This window comes from Dromiciops gliroides, chromosome 2 (genome assembly GCF_019393635.1).
Source record: "Dromiciops gliroides isolate mDroGli1 chromosome 2, mDroGli1.pri, whole genome shotgun sequence".
Classification (NCBI taxonomy): Eukaryota; Metazoa; Chordata; class Mammalia; order Microbiotheria; family Microbiotheriidae; genus Dromiciops; species Dromiciops gliroides.
This window is the reverse complement of record NC_057862.1, coordinates 437,840,025-437,856,982: the sequence shown is the minus strand read 5'-3', so window position 1 is coordinate 437,856,982 and position 16,958 is coordinate 437,840,025. Positions and strand designations below refer to the sequence as shown.

Here is a 16,958-nt window from a genome sequence, read left to right as displayed (position 1 = left end):
GTTTTTTGTTTGCATTCCCCATCCATATGTGTTTGTTAATAGATTTATAAATTATACACATGTGCTAATATATTAGTAATTATGTACATTATAAAATTTATACAAAAATTTAAGAAGGATGTGATATAGTTAGGTAAGCATTTAAGTGATATATGTCAGGCATTGTGCTAAGTATGGTAATACAGTTATAAAAGCAAGTAAGACAGTTCCTGCCCTGAAAGAACTTACATTTTAATGGGGAAAGAAAACACATAAAATGGTGCTGGAAAGCTGGCTGGGATGGGGGAGAAGGGTGGGGAAGGTTACAAGAGAGATAAGGAGAGAGGAGGGTACTTACACAGGATCATAGTGAGGGGACAGTCAAGAAATGTCCTGGAGTCCTGGGCCCTTGCAAACTTCTAGAGATTCTAGAGGTTATGAAAAATTGCAAGAGTTTATTAAGTAAGGGAGTGACATTTACCAATGCTTCAGAAAAATCATTTTGGCAGTTGTGTGGAGGATGGATCGGAGGGGATAGAGACTTGATGCAGAGAGACCAAATCGAAGACTATCACAGGAGTCTACATTTTTATGTAGATGATGTCTTTGTGAATAGAAAAAAGGTACATGGGAAATATGTGGACAGAGAACCAACAAGATTTGGCATCTCGATTGATTACATGGATGTGGAGTGAGAGTGAAGTCATAGATGACAATAAGGTGGTAAAAACCTGGGTGATTGGAAGAATGGTAGTGTCCTTGGTGGGGAAGTTTGGCAGAGGAGCAGATTTTCAGGGTAAAGATAATGTAATGAAATCAGATCACAAATCCACCTCTGCTTGCTCAACAGTATGATTTAGACTTTCCATTCCAAAATGAAAAGGTGGAAGGCCAAGCTCTTACCAGACATTACTCCCAAATACAGAGATCACCCTCTGGGGGCACATGATATAGCCACATGGTGATCTGGGGGGCAGGAATCAGGGTGGAGTTTTCTCAGTGGCACCTGTGCAATTGCAGGGGGTTACAGTTAGTTTAGGTTTTAACTGCTCTTAAAGTTCAACACCAGGCCCAGAAGTGGAGAGGTTGCAAACTTGAACTGAATTGGTGGGAGGTATGTGTGTTGGAGAACAATGATAGGTGTGGGTTTATTGGAGACAAACCCTTCAGTTGACTGTTGCAGCAAGGGTGGAAGTTGTCCTGTTTTCTCAACCCAGGGGATCCTGGCCCCTATACTGGAGACCATTGATAGAGGGTACCTTCATCCCTGTAACATAGAAAGTTAAAATGATGATTAGCCATATTCCAGAATACTAGCAAAGATCTTTTGGGCACAAGTAATATGAAATTTGTATAGTTGAATTTCTCGTAGATGTTTGTGATCTTAAGAGAAGATAAACCTTCCTCTTTTAACAGTCAGTACTGCTGAGAAGCCACTTGGACTTTCTTACTGTTTTCAGGTGCCATAGATACTTTTTACTCCTATTATTTTGCTCCACAGAGTGAAGATGTATGGCTGGAAGCAGCACGTCTACAGCCTGGTGATACTGCCAAGGCTGTGGTTGCCCAAGCTGTTCGTCACCTCCCACAGTCTGTCCGGATTTATATCAGAGCAGCAGAACTAGAAACAGACATACGAGCAAAGAAGCGTGTTCTTAGGAAAGGTGAGACCTTTGAACAATTAGTCTCTTGTTCAAGGACAATTTCTGTCCTTTAAAGCATAAACTTTGGAGGGGTTTTTTTTTGGGGGGGGGGCAGGGTTGGTTTGTTTTTGTTTTTGCTGGGCAATGAGGGTTAAGTGACTTGCCCAGGGTCACATAGCTAGTAAATGTCAAGTGTCTGAGGCTGGATTTGTACTCAGGTCCTCCTGAATCCAGGGCAAGTGCTTTAATCCACTGTGCCACCTAGCTGCCCCAACTTCAGAGTTTTTAAAGGTAATTGTATCATTTGGATCTTGGCATTTTTCTCTTTCTAATTACTTTACTCCTTACCTCTCAGTAAATAGCTTATCATTACTAGGCTTTACATTTAGTGAAGAAGTATTTGGCCTTGGCAATCTGTGAAGCAAAAAAAGATACAAAATACCCCTTTGTCTTGTGCTACCTCCTCCTTCTTCTTCAGTAATGTCAGAGTGGATGAAAAGGAAGTAAAAGGTGCTAAGAAACACAAAATTTTTAGACCATGAACATTAACCAAAGTATTGCTACTTTGAATATGAGATTTTTGTCCAATGGCTAATGAGCAAACACATACTAATTGAAATAATTGAATTATATCAATCTTGATAAGATGCCAGAAGACAAAAGGAAGTTTTAGCTAAATGGAAAGGGGATAGACAGATCTTTGGAGAAACAAAAGATTTGATAGAGTTTATCATATTATGTATCCAAAGACAAATGTCATGAGACTTTTGGGGTCATTTTCTATTTAATAATAATTATGATAAGTATTTGTAGAGATACTGCCAGGAAAATAATTTTTGGCTTATATGTCAATAGCTACTTTGAAGCACTATGAAGTAGAGACATTACTTGAAGAACTTGATAAGCCAAAGACACAGAAAAAAATATCAGAGATTGTCAGTGTCATAAAAAGGTTATTGAGAGAACTTTAACTAACTACTAACCCCATTCCCATTTTCTCTGCTGTATAAAAATTTTACAAAAATAATCTTGTATTCATGCACATTGAGATCTTTCTTGATGAGGCTATTAGAAGGGAACAGGCTGACTTATACATGGTAATATTCCAAAGAAGATCACATCTTACTATCATAAGGTTGGCCAAAGATGTGGAGTATAGAAGAAACCAGTGTGCTGATTGTTTCTTGACCATAAAAAAGCATTTGATTCAGTAGAGGAAAATGCATCTTAATTCTGCAGCAAAGTATCTCTGTGCTTATATCAGAGGTATACAAGATTACACCAGAGAGGTTAGAAAGGATGAGGATTGAGAAAAGTCTCAGTAGATTTGGCAATTGAGAGATCATTGGTAACTTTGGAGAAAGCAGTTTCAGTTTAACGATGAGGTCAGAAGATAGATTGTCAATTGTTTAGAAGAGAGTGAGAAGAGAGGAAGTAGAGGCAATAAGTGTTAGATGGATTTTTCAAGAAGTTTAGCAATAGGAGAGGAGAGATACAGGACCATAGCTAATGGGAATTATGGAATCTAGTGAGAATTTTTGAAGCATGGAGGAAACATTGTCATGTTTGTAGACCAGTGGTGTCAGACTCAAAAAGAAATGGATCCCTGTGGCCTGCATATTGACTTAGAAAACCATAAATTAACATATTTTATTGTATTTTTGATTTGTTAACTATTTCTTGATTATTTAATCTGGCTCAGGTCCACTGGCTCACTCCATGCACCTGAGAGTGTTGAATTTGATGCTTTTTATAAACCATAGTGTTGGGTCTATGCAGGTTGCCTCAGGCCTCCCAGGGTACTGCAACACTGTGGGATATCATCAGAGAATGACCTTGAACCTTCTAATCACCTGTCTTTCTCTTCTTATCTACTGATGTTCTTCTTGGTCATCTTTAATGGTTCCATGTTCCTGTCCCCTTATTCTTCCTATCCCATGGTCCCCCTTCCCCAGGGCCATCTGTCTACTCCATCATTCTTTTTTTTTGCAGGGCAATGAGGATTAAGTGACTTTCCCAGGGTCACACAGCTAGTAAGTGTCAAGTGTCTGAGGCCAGATTTGAACTCAGATCCTCCTGAATCCAGGGCCGGCACTTTATCCACTGCGCCACCTACCTGCCCCTACTCCATCATTCTTACCTGATTCAACCCTATCCCCCAACAATGTCCCATTATATAGCTCGGACTACTTTTTTTTTTTTTTACTATGCCCTCTGGAATACCCCTCTATAATTAAACAAGCTTCCTTTTCATTTTAAACCTTTTTCTCTCTCCTTCCATCTTCAGGCACTCACTAAGACCTGTCTTATAGACAACATTGTGTTGCTGTTCTTTTCATTACTGGCTGTAGTTTTTCCTGTCTGCTTTTTTCATTACTGGCTGTACTTTTTCTCATAATCCCCAACTCTGATCCTAATGATTGTCAGAATACTTCTTTCGATCTCTTAGTACTTCTAGACACCTTTTACCACTTATCAAGCTTTCCACCTTTGAGGTTCACACTCTTGAAATTTATCACCTGATTTACATTGCTGTTGGTCATTTTCCACAGTCTCATGATATTCTCTCTTCTTCCTCAGGGATTTCAGTGCATGGCTCATAGTCTTCCTCTTTACTTCAAAAACTACCCTTATGCTAGGGGTCTTCAGCATGAATGTTTCCGCAAGTACCCTAACTTTCCTGTTCCTCATTTCTCTTCGGTTCATATGACCTATTCCTTCACTTCACCTCAGGTCAATAGAAAGATGATCATCTCTTATCATTCCATGTTTCCTTTTATGTTACAACTCAACCCTCTTATTTGCCCTCCCATAACCTTCAGTTTTTTCACCCCTCACTGCTTTTCAGACCGTTCCTACCTACACTCTATTCCATTTCCACTTTTCACCCTTGGCAAAACATTTCAATTCTGTAATACCCTTTGCTCTCAGATTCCTTGCCCTCTTGTACTTCATCATGCTTTGCCAAACCCCAGTTCTGGATTACTTCTACCATTCTCCTCATGTCCTCAGATGTTGTTGAATGAAGCTGGAGGAAGTCATGAAACTACTGCTATTAAATCTTAATTGGGTCCTTTTTTAATTCTTTGACTGTTTATTAGAGAAGTTTAACCAATCCCTAACAGTTGCCATAGCAAGAGACTATGTTGGCTAATACCCAGTTAACTGTAGAGAAGTGGGTTAAGATCACTTTAGAGTAAAAATCCATTTAGGAAACATTGCAAGGGTCCCAGAAGGCTATAAGCAGTCATTTCACAAAACAGCCCCAAAGAATTGAGTTTTAGCACAATACCTGGTACATACTAGGCTCTTAGCAAATGTCTATTGATTGATTATTTGAAAAGGAACCTGTGGTGAGTTTGGCCAAACACTTTACAAGGATTATTTCATTCACAATAAGCATAATCCATAGTCCAGTTCAGCTGATGTTTTTCTAGCAATTTATTGGGCTTAGTCCTTCAGTATATAATGGACTATGTGAGGAAATGGAAATGGATGGCTCCTGCAAAGATGAAATTTTGGAAGAGCAGCTGAATTTGGCCAGATATATTCAGAAGACATCCAAATTGGTGACAACACATTCTAAAATCAAGGAACTTGGGGATTAATCTTTAAGACGTTTCAAAGACCACCTTTCTAGTCTTCTGACACCTTAGTCCCCCACATGTACTCTTTGATTCAGTGGCACTGGCCTCTTGGCTGCTCTACAAACAAGACATTCCATTTCTTGGTTCCTGGCATTTTCTATAGCTGTTAACCAGAACTGGAATTCTTTCCCTCCTCTACTATAACTCTTTCCCATTCATTTTCTCAGTGAATTTGCTGAAGGGCATATAATGTCTCATTGGTTACCCTACTGTTCACTGGAGAATTAGAGCAGTAAATTTCCTTAATGCATGAAAAAATTTTATATGTATAAGGTTGCAGTATCTTTGAGGCACTGTTTTTATATTTACTTTTCAAGGTAATCAGAAAGCATGTCTTGAATTTGTTAGTTGGAATGTTACTGTGGACTGTAGCAAAAGCAAGGTAGATTTCTCTTCTGTCATCCTCTCTAATCTTCAGTCTCTCCCAATATACTGATTCTCTGGTCTCTTGTTTGGGGCCAGGCATGATCATTATATATTTTTTTTGTTTTGTTTTTGTGGGGCAATGGGGGTTAAGTGACTTGCCCAGGGTCACACAGCTAGTAAGTGTCAAGGGTCTGAGGCTGGATTTGAACTCAGGTCCTCCTGAATCCAGGGCCAGTGCTCTATCCACTGCTCCACCTAGCTGCCCCCAACAGTATGGTTTCTGAAGAATTGAAGTTGGGTGTCACCTAAAGGCAATGGGTATGACCAAATTGTAATATATTGCAAATTGGCAGTTATGAGAGAAAAATAGTTTAAAGGATGTCATAAAAAAATATATAAGTGAAAAGGAAGGGTAGCAGGTCTAGGATAATCTGTTTCCTACATTATGGCAAGAGAATTTGAGGAAAGTCTGCCTTAATAAGCTCTACTAGAGTACTAGAGTTAATGTTAAAATTTTCATCTATTTCTTATTTTTCACCACCTGGCTCTCAGCTTCATATATTAATATTTATCCACTTCATGCCAAAGTGCAATGAAAAACTGACATCTAGGAGTGTTCAGCTGTGGCTATTTAAAATCACCTCATTGTGGTTTCTGATAATTTTATGACCTATTCTAAGTTGCCAGAAGAAATTTGTATGTCGTGTGATCTCTGCTCTCCTAAGTTCTTATTGGCATTGTACTTGTTTTTGTGTGTGTGTTCATGTGTGTCTTCCTTTGCTGAAGTCTGGTTTCATTACTGTAATCTCACTTATTCATTGGAGGATTCTGAGCCAGCATCTCTCTACAGTGAGGCCACAAGCAGAAAACTAGCATCTGTCTTGGGTTATAGAAATGGATTGCTTATCTTTGCAAGCAGGAAAACAGTTTACTAATGAATAACACATCAGGCTATTAGCAATTAGCATTATTCATTTAGAAAAGCTCTACAGATTCTCCTGCTGCATTGAATGTAATGAAAGGCAATTAATGTATGTGTGGATACTTTACTATTCACTGGAGAAAGCAAATTTCTTGAATACATTTTTGATTGGTTTTGCATACGTAGGGTGGCAGAGTCTCTTTGGGACATTGTTAGCATAATTATGTTTCAAGGTCATCAGAAGGCATGTCTTGAATAGTTGTTAGCTTGGGATGCTCTGAACTGTATAGCAAAAACAAGTCTCTTGACAGCATGTTTTCTCTGAGAGAGAATGCTTGGACAACATTAAGCTGAAAACCCCTTGGTGAAATTGAAAGAATATTGAGTTACCAAAATGACACTTAGATTTCAACTGGTTGGATGTTAATGTTGGTATTGTCCCAACACATTCCTTTTTTTTCTTTTTAGTGTTTCTGAAACCAGCATTCTTCTGACTTTTTTGGGGTGACTCAATGATAAATTACTTTTGAGAAAGTTAGGTTATTTTCCATTAAGCTGTCAGTGAATGCTTAAAATAAAGCTGCATTTTGGGCATCTGACTTAGAGAATTGAAGTAGTGGCTACTATTCATAAGAATTTGTAGATGTATGCAGATATTAAGATACATCAGTCAAGATGAATATTATCTGTTGTATAAGTGAACCCAGGTCTCTAAGTCCAGCACTCTATCCATTAAGCTGTGTTGCCCCAATCGAATAAGAAAGATAAAAAACTTTGTACACTTAATGAATGTTTATTGAATTGTTAGGTTGTATTTGGGTTCTAGTCTCCTGAATAGTATTATTTTTCACTAAATTTGGGTTGTGCCATTAACTAGCTGTATTGCTCTGGGCACATTGCTTCCTTTTTCTGGACCTTCCCCCCACACCCCCTTCTATAAAATGAAGAACATGGGGCTAGATGATTTCTAAACCCCTTCCTAGCTTTGGGTCTACAAGTAAGTTATTTCATCATTTACTGGGGTCATAAGTTCCTTAAATAGACACTTCTCAGAGGAATATAACAATGGTGATCTGTTTCACTGTTAAAAAAAAAAATCTAGGGGGGCAGCCAGGTGGCACAGTAGATAAAGCACCGGCCCTGGATTCAGGAGAACCTGAGTTCAAATCTGGTCTCAGACACTTGACACTTACTAGCTGTGTGACCTTGGGCAAGCCATTAACCCTCATTGCTCCCCCCCTCCCTCCCAAATCTATCACATACCTTGTTCAGAACAAATGTGTTCAAAGGAATGATATGCTTTGCTGTAGCAAATACGTAAGAAACATTTTCAGTAGTGAGCAGGCAGTGGTGTTTGATTTATGCCAAAGGGTCTCTAGCTTTGTTATTTAAAATACATATTAAAATTTTAAAACTCTGCATAGATTTGACTTGATCGAGGTTGAAAACTGATGAAGATGCCTATGAAGTCTTCAACAAATTCAGAAAGTGAATTTGTTTCTTTGTGCTCCAAAGTAATTTTGGTTGAAACTACTTGAATAGGAATGGATTAATGCACAACTTAAACACATCCATGCAGGTATAGAATTTGATTTTTTCCCCCCTAGTGTATCATTTGGTTTGACTTTAAAAAATCCCCCACCAAAACAAACCCCAAAAGGAAAGGGGCATCTGCCCTTCCTTTGGGGGATGGCTGGTTTTCGATACTTTTTTTTTTTGCGGGGCTATGGGGGTTAAGTGACTTGCCCAGGGTCACCCAGCTAGTAAGTGTCAAATGTCTGAGGCTGGATTTGAACTCAGGTCCTTCTGAATCCAGGGCCAGTGCTTTATCCACTGCGCCACCTAGCTGCCCCCGGGTTTTTGATACTTTTAATGGATAAATGTGTAACCTTGTTATTTGACTGTAGTCCTAGAGGAGGTACTGTTTTATCACATTGGCAGTAGCATTCATAGTTCACATAAGTGTCTTCTCTGTACCCCTTTTTCCATGATTAACATTTCTCATTTTATCTCTACTAGCTCTTGAACATGTTCCAAACTCTGTTCGCTTGTGGAAGGCAGCTGTGGAGTTGGAAGAGCCAGAAGATGCTAGAATAATGCTCAGCCGAGCTGTGGAATGTTGCCCCACTAGTGTGGAGGTAAGGTATTGAAGTTATTTCTAAGTAATTGTTTCAGGTTTGGCATAGGTTAGAAGTTTGGAATCTTGGAAATAAGTTGTGTATTAAACCTTTTTTAGGTTTATTGTATTTATTGTATCTTTGTAGTGTGGGCTTATGGGGTTTTTTGCTTATATGATGAGTAAGAAGAGTCACTTTGTGTTTTCTGACTCAAGTGGGCATTACCTTTATGTTTATGTTCAGTATTTGTTCATGCTTCTAGGACTAATAGTTGGGGGGAGAAAAGTGGCAAGATAGAAATAATATGATGTGTCTACCCAGTCTAGCATAGTCATCTGTGTCCTGAAACCCTACCAAATCTAGCTTTTTAAAGCTTTTTCCCTTTCATTGTTTAATGCAGTGGTTCTTAATCTTGTGGAGACTGAGGCTGGCATATCTCTGAGCTTGATCATTTTGAACCGTACTAGGTTATTGCTGATGGAGTGGTTAACCAGTCTAGGTCATAAATGAAGCAGTCTAAGTTCTTGTGCCAGTCTGTAGTAGGATCAGATCCATGAGTAGGCACTGCATTTTCAGCTTTGGTGAGAAGTAGAGACGCTGGGTATTTTTTTTAAAGGAATGTATTTAATAAATAATATCACAGAATCATTGACTTGATTTAGTCTAGTTATTGGATAAATTGGCTTGGAATTCTATTTGAGTTTTTAAAATGCTAACTGAAAAACTCCTGAATAAGTTAGTAGTTAACTTAAAAGAAGGTTCATTAAGTAAGAATTGTTGTTGTAAGAAAAACGAACTAATTCAGTTTTAAAATCAAGAGATTGAATTTCTGTAGTAGCATTCCCTAGTTCCTTTTTGGTGGTACACATTTAAGTTTATTCACCATGTAGGTTGGCACTGCTGCCTTAAGTACTGTCTCTTTTGCCATAGTAATCTATCTCATTATCTGGTGTCTTTCCATATAGCTTTGGCTTGCTTTGGCAAGGCTGGAGACCTATGAGAATGCAAGAAAGGTCTTAAACAAAGCACGTGAGAACATTCCCACAGATCGGCATATCTGGATTACTGCAGCAAAACTAGAGGAAGCTAATGGAAATACTCAGATGGTGGAGAAAATCATTGACAGAGCCATCACATCACTTAGAGCAAATGGTGTAGAAATCAACAGAGAGCAGTGGATCCAGGTACTAACCAATATTTGTCTTGTCTTAAATGACTACAATATAGAATCAGATATTTCAAAATGTTTTAAAACTATAATGAAATATTGGAAACATCAATATTAGGGAAAACCAACCAGCACATTTAGGAGAGAGGAATCTCACATAAGATAAGTAATTAGCATTTGTATACTGTTAGTAGCAGTGACAAATAAATATCAGATATAAATGTATATTTGCCAAATGCCTGTAACACCTAGCTTTTCATTCTTTCACAATAACCACTTTGCTCAACCACTTTTTGAGTACAGATTTCTGAAGAATTTACATTGTATGTTTATGAGGCATGTTATAGTTTGCCAATGGAGATGAAAAATAGCATCAATGATTAAGAGATGGATGATTCTAGGAAAAAAAAAAGCGTGCAATAATGCAGAAGCTCCTGTATCGGAAAAATTTCTGTCATCCTTCGGAGAATCTTTGACATGGGGAGAACACCGTGCTCAAAATTAGACTCTAGAGTATTTACACTTAATATTATATCTCTATATTTAGGATGCTGAGGAGTGTGATAAAGCTGGGAGTGTGGCCACCTGCCAGGCTGTTATGCGTGCAGTCATTGGAATTGGGATTGAGGAAGAAGATAGAAAACATACCTGGATGGAGGATGCAGATAGTGTAAGTCAGGGATATATATAATTCTATGTGGGTGGTGGGTGGGGTGGGTTTTAACAGTTCACTTAAATAAATTTTTTTTATTAAATACTACATGCCATGTACTGAGCTAGGTATTATAATACAAAAACAAAAATGAAACAGTCCCAGTCCTCTGGCTAGTCCAGCCATCTTACATTCTAATGGGGCAAAACAATATGAATACAAATAACTAAGTGTGAAGTATATATAAAATATATATGTAGTTTGGAGATCAGAGGGAATACCAAAAATTGGAGGTGATCAGAAAAGGCCTTGGTTAGGAGGTGACACTTGAACAGAGCTTTGCAGGAAGCTAGACAAAATAGTCACACAATTTCTGACCAGTCTTCACCCTTTTTCTTTCTTGCCATTATTTCTGAAAGTATACAAACAAATTTATATTGTTATGAATTCATGGGGGACGTTGAATTTGTGGTTGTTGGACTCTTGCCTGGCTACAATGACTATAGCTGAGGAAGGATTAATTACAGTCCCGTTTTATAGTAAGACACTTTGTCATTTAATAGCATATGTGAAATTTATCTGTATACATATATTATGTCCTCCAGTAAATTCCTTGAGATAATGAATCAAGTCTTATTTATCTTTGTATTTCCCCGGTCGAATATTAATGCTTAGTAAGTGTTTTTGAATTCACAAATGACAATATTTAATAAATGGACTATCTATAGAGAATAAGATGATGTGTATTTGGAAGCAGCTTTGTCACTGAATCACAAGTAGCTCAGTAGCAAATGAGCAGTAACTCACTGAAGTAGAGAATAAGTCATCATATCCATAGACCACCAAATTTGTATTTTTTTTCTAACTGTTCAGAGCCATATTTTTTCCTATGAATTTAGAGCCAGTCCTCTCTGTTTAGCTATTCTCTTCCTTATTTTTGCTTATTTGATAACAGTCTGTTTAAATGTGACTAACATATAATGGGGATGTTTATGCCTTTTTAGATTATTCCTCTAAACAGCTTCTTTGTCTTTCACACATAACTCATCAGTGCCTATTTTCTAAATCAGCTCTATCAGAAACAATGAAACCTAAAGCTTTTTCTGTGCCAAAGGGTAGAACATTCTTTGTACTACTGTCCACAATACCAAGGACTGGCTCTGTTCACCCCTGGGACAAAAACAGTTATTTCCTCTGCATGGAAATGATTATATATTTTTTTCTCTGCATACTTTTCAATTTATCAGACATTCATTCATAAGTGTTTTTACTATGTGTAAGACCCCAGAGGAAACTCTGGTGATAACAACATAAAAGATGATGATGTCCTCTTCACTTAAGAAATTTACAACCCAGTAGGGAGAAAGAGGCATATACAGCTAACTATGATACAGATTACAATACAGCTTAGTGTACAGGAGATGTCAGATAGAGTGGCACGAATGGTTTGAAGAGGGAAGGATCACTTCTAGTAGAAACTGTCAGGGAAAGTTTTATGCAAAATGTTCCACCTGATTTGGGCCTTGAAGAAAGAGAAGGATTTCAATAGACAGATTTGAATTGGGGGTTGGGGCTGCATAGTCAGTTCCAAGTATAGGACACAAGCTTTGTGTGAAGGTGGGAGCAGAAAGTTCAAGATTTAAGAACAATGGATTGTCTAATTTGTCTATAGTATAGTGTCCTTTTTCATTCTGATGTATCTGCCTGACTGGGTACTAGAAGTTTTGTGGTAGGTGTGACATTTCTGCTTTCTAGGCTGGTCAAAGGTACATAGTCTGGTTATCTTACTCATGAAGGAACCAATCTGAAGTAAGACTCCCTCTGCCAGGGCAGCTAGGTGGCACAGTGGATAGAGCACCAGCCCTGGATTCAGGAGGACCTGAGTTCAAATCCAGCCTTAGACACTTAACACTTACTAGCTGTGTGACCCTGGGCAAGTCACTTAACCCCAATTGCCTCACAAAAAAAAAAAAGAAAAAAAAAAAGAATCCCTCTGCCAGGAGCAGCTAGGTGGTACGGTGGATAAAGCACCGGCCTTGGATTCAGGAGGACCTGAGTTCAAATCCAGCCTCAGACACTTGACACTTAACTAGCTGTGTGACCCTGGGCAAGTCATTTAACCCTCATTGCCCTGCTACAACAACAACAACAACAACAACAAAAGAATCCCTCTACCATTTCTGTTGCTGTTTGAAATGTTTTCCATAATTGATGCCTTATTATTTGAGGATTGGTGATAATTCATACTCTCCAGGAAGGTAGTTGGAAACTTGGAAAGCAGCTTTTATACTGGTTTCTATAAACTTCAGGTTTTTAGTCACTCCTGCATTATTTTTGTTTGAATTGTACTTGACAAGTAATATTTATTTTGTCTGTCTTGTGTCTGACTTCTTCTTTGGTACTTTTTGTGGCAAGGGCAATTTATGTTTTTTAGAAACTGGCATTTAGCTTCAACACTGGTCATTTCTATAACCATTCAGTCTCCTATCATTCTACTTCTCCCTTTGCTTTACATCTTCTAAACCTGTTTTTTGTCTTCATTAAGAACTCTCAAGTCCCTCTGCCTCTCAGTACTTTCCCAATCTGCTCTGGGAGCTGCTCTGATCTTAATTTCCTTTGTCTTTGACCTCAACCCAGTAGTTAGCTGTTTCATCCTTATCTTGTACTTGGCTCTTGAATTCCTAACCCCCTTAACCTAGTGCTACTTTTCTCTTGCCAAACCTCAGCCCTAGATTTTTCCCAGCTCTCACTTCTGCTCGTATTCATGAGTCACAGAACACAGTTGGAAAAAGTGAGTTCATTACAAATTCATGTTATCTAACCTCAACTGGGCCCTCACTGCAGCAAGACAGTCTTTTTATTTCTGTGTATTCCCTATCTCTCTGCAGAAGCTCTTCCAAACCTGCTCTTCCAAACCTTCTCTTCCCTCCTTAGGGAGGGAACCTAAGCAATTTTCTTCTCCCCACTCTCAGCTGAGAATATTATCTCTTTTCTGAGAGAATTGAAACCCTTTGATAGCTTTTTTCCCTTCTCATTCTTTTCATCTCAGAGCCCCTTAATAGCATCCTGTCTCTCCTTCTAGCCTCTTTTCTCAGTCTGACAAAAAAGTCTGTCCCCTTTCCTAGCTACCCTCCCCTCATTTGTACTGGAGCCTATTCTCTGCATTTTTTTGGACACTTTCCTCTCCTGGCTCACCTCCTACCTGTCTGAGTGCTTTTTCTCAATTTCTTTTGCTGGCTCATCCACATAATGTCCCCTAAGTGTAGTTGTTCTCCCAGGGTTCTGTAACGATTGGAATAACGCCACCTGCTGGATACTTACTGTAGAAGAGTTCTGCCCATGAAGGGAAGGACTTTGAGGGCAAGACCAGGAGTCAGGAAGTGACGCGAGCTAGTGGGAGGAGGAAGGAAGAGACTGGCGCTCACTCTCGAGCTCTTTCCTCTGGACTCGGGTGGAGAGCGGAGCTAGAAATGTGCTCTCCCTTTAATAGATAGGAATCTAGGCCTTTCTCTCTCTCTTTACCAAATTCTCATTCTCCTTAATAAATGCTTAAAAGTCTAACTCTTGCTAAAGCTTATAATTTATTGGCGACCACTCATTAGATATTTTAGACAGTTTAGCTAGAATTTTAACCCTTAACAGTTCCATATAGGCTCTTTTCTCTTTTCCCTCTACACTCTCTCTGGGTAATTTCTCTTAGTAGATTCCTTCTCAAGGCATTTAACTATTTCTGTGCAGATGACTTCCAAGATTGATATATCCAGCCCATGTCTGTCCCCTCAGTTTCAGTTCCACATCATCAGTTGCCTATTGGATATATTTCAAAACTGAATGTCCTCTTCAGCTCAATATATCCAAAACTCATTTCATCATCTTTTCCCCTAAATTCTCTCCTCTTCCAAATTTTCTTATTCTGTCAAAGGCAACACCATTCTGCTGATCTCCCTGGTTTATAATCTTGGCATTATCCTCAGGTCTTCACTTTTTCCTCAGCACATATATCCATTCAGTTGCCAGATCTTTTTTCTACTCATATAGCTCCCGCCAGATCAGACCCATATCACCTCATGTTTAGTTGGAACAGCTTCCTAATTGGTGTGTATGCCTCAGGACTCTCTTTCCTACATACTGCTGCCAAAGTAATTTTCTTGTCAACATAGATATAATTTTGTGACTTTCTCATTCAACCAACTCTAATGGCTTCCTCTTATCTGTAGGATAAAATATAAACTCTTCTGTTTAACTTTTAAATCCTTATATAACCTGGGCTTTACCTTTCTTTCTAATTTTGTTGAGTATTACCCCTCGCTCCCAACTTCAGTGGTCTAGCCAAACTAGCCTTCTTTCTGATTCTCATACATGGTGTTCCATCTCCCAAATGCATACATTTGCATTGGCCACCTCACATATCTGGAATGTATGTATTTCCTCCTTATAGCCTCCTCATAGTGTCCTCACTTCAAGCATCATCTTCTACATAATGCCATCCTGATTTCCCAACCTTTTATGTTCCCCTATTACCTTGATTTAACTACTTTGTATTTTTTCACTTTATATTTGCCCTATATAGGGTTCCTCATAAGGCTTACTAAGAAGAAAGGAAGCAAACATTTATTAAGGCTTATTTATGTCAGGCACTGCAATAAATACTTTACAAATATTATCTTCTTTGATCCTTATTGCAACCCTGGGAGGTAAATGTTACCCCCTCTTTTATAGTTGAGGAAAGTGAGGCAGACAGGTTACATGACTTGTCCACAGTCATACAGGTAATAAATGTCTGTGGCTTGAATTGAACTCCTGTCTTCTTGACTTCAGGTCCAGAGGTCTATCCATTGTACCACTTAGCTACCTTAATAGATTAATGCTATTAAAGCTTAAAACTGTCCTAAGACTTTTGGAATACCCTGTATAATTTTAAAAAATTTGTCACCTCCTTTTGAGTTTTTGCTTAATTTAATTCTTTGTACTTGTATCTCCAGCACCTAGCAGAGTGTTTGGCATATAGTAAGCACTTAATAAATATTTATCAGTTGATTGCGTAATAATATTTTTAATTGAAATCAGACATTAAGCATTTACAATGTGTCAGTTACTGTTCTAGGCACCTGAGATAGAAAAACAAAAATGAAACAATGTTTTAAGGGATTGCCTTCTGTGAGGGGAAGGGATACATTGGAAAATATAGATGATTTAAAAACAAAAGAAATCATTAAAAATTTACTTTAAAAAACAAACCCTACTCTCAAGGTGCTTATAAGCTACCTGGGGATACAACATGCACATGTGTGTATGTATCAAATAGATACGAGGTCTTTTTGGTAGGAGGGCATTGGCAGCTGGGGGGATCAGTAAAGGCTTCGTATAAAAGGTGATATTTGAGCCATGTTGAAGGAATCTAGAGATTCTAAAGAGGTGGAGGTGAGGAAGGAGTGAATTGCAGGCACAGATACATGATGTAAAGTCATGGAGTTGAGAGATGGAGTGTAGTATATGAGGAATAGTAAGAAAACCACTTTTACTAGTATTTTTGAAGAAGAGTACTGTGTAAAAAAGTCTAGAAAGGTAGATTGGGACCAGGTTGTGAAGGGCTTTAGATATCTATAATCAGAAGAGTTTACATTTGATCTCAAAGGCAATAAATAGTCACTGGAGTTTATTGAGTAGGGGAGTGACATGGTCAGATTTATACTTTAAGAGAATCACTTTGACGATCTTGTGGAGGATGGATTAGAGTGGAGAGAAACTTCAGCCAGAGAGATGAATTAGAAAGTTATTATAGTAGTCCAGGTGAGAGGTAATGAGGGTCTGGATTAGGGTAGTGGTTGAATGGAGAAAGGAGACAGATTCAAGAGGTGTGTTAAGAGATAGAAACAAAATTTGGCAACTGATTGAATTTAGTTATATTCAGTGAATGAGGGTGAGGAGTCAAGAATGACTGGAAGAATTGTGGTACCCTAAATAGAAATACAGAAGTTTGGGAGGAGGGCAGATTTTAAGAAAATTATGATGAGTTTGTTTTAGATACATATGGGACACTTGGTTTGACTGTTCATTAGGCAGCTGTTTATGTACAAGTGGCGCTCAAGAGAGAGACTAGAGTTGGATATATAGATCTAGAATTTTAATTTTTGGGGGGGGAAGGGGGAGGGCAGGGCAATGAGGATTAAGTGACTTGCCCAGGGTCAAGTGTCTGAGGTCGGATTTGAACTCAGATCCTCCTGAATCCAGGACCAGTGCTTTATCCACTGCACCACTTAGCTGCCCCCTAGAATTTTAATTTTAATAAATAATAATAGAGATTTTAATAAAACTAGTGTGAACTGATGATGTCATCAAGAGAGAACACCTGTATCAGACAATTAATGTACTTGAATTTTACTTAAAATTATTAGCAAGCAGCACTAACCAGCAACAGAAAGCCCATGTGTTTCTTGTTTGGTTTTCCATTTCTTATACAGCAT

At 38.4% G+C, this 16,958-nt stretch overlaps 1 protein-coding gene across 1 annotated transcript in view; it reads left to right on the top strand.

Moving 5' to 3' along the window:
* The window catches only part of PRPF6 (pre-mRNA processing factor 6), a 64,074-nt gene that overhangs the window by 13,835 nt on the left and 33,281 nt on the right, over positions 1-16,958 (top strand). Inside the window, exons 9-12 of the mRNA XM_043985959.1 lie at positions 1,481-1,643; positions 8,577-8,695; positions 9,640-9,858; positions 10,390-10,512. Of these exons, the coding sequence (XP_043841894.1) occupies positions 1,481-1,643; positions 8,577-8,695; positions 9,640-9,858; positions 10,390-10,512 (624 nt within the window). The remainder of the gene's footprint in view (positions 1-1,480; positions 1,644-8,576; positions 8,696-9,639; positions 9,859-10,389; positions 10,513-16,958) is intronic.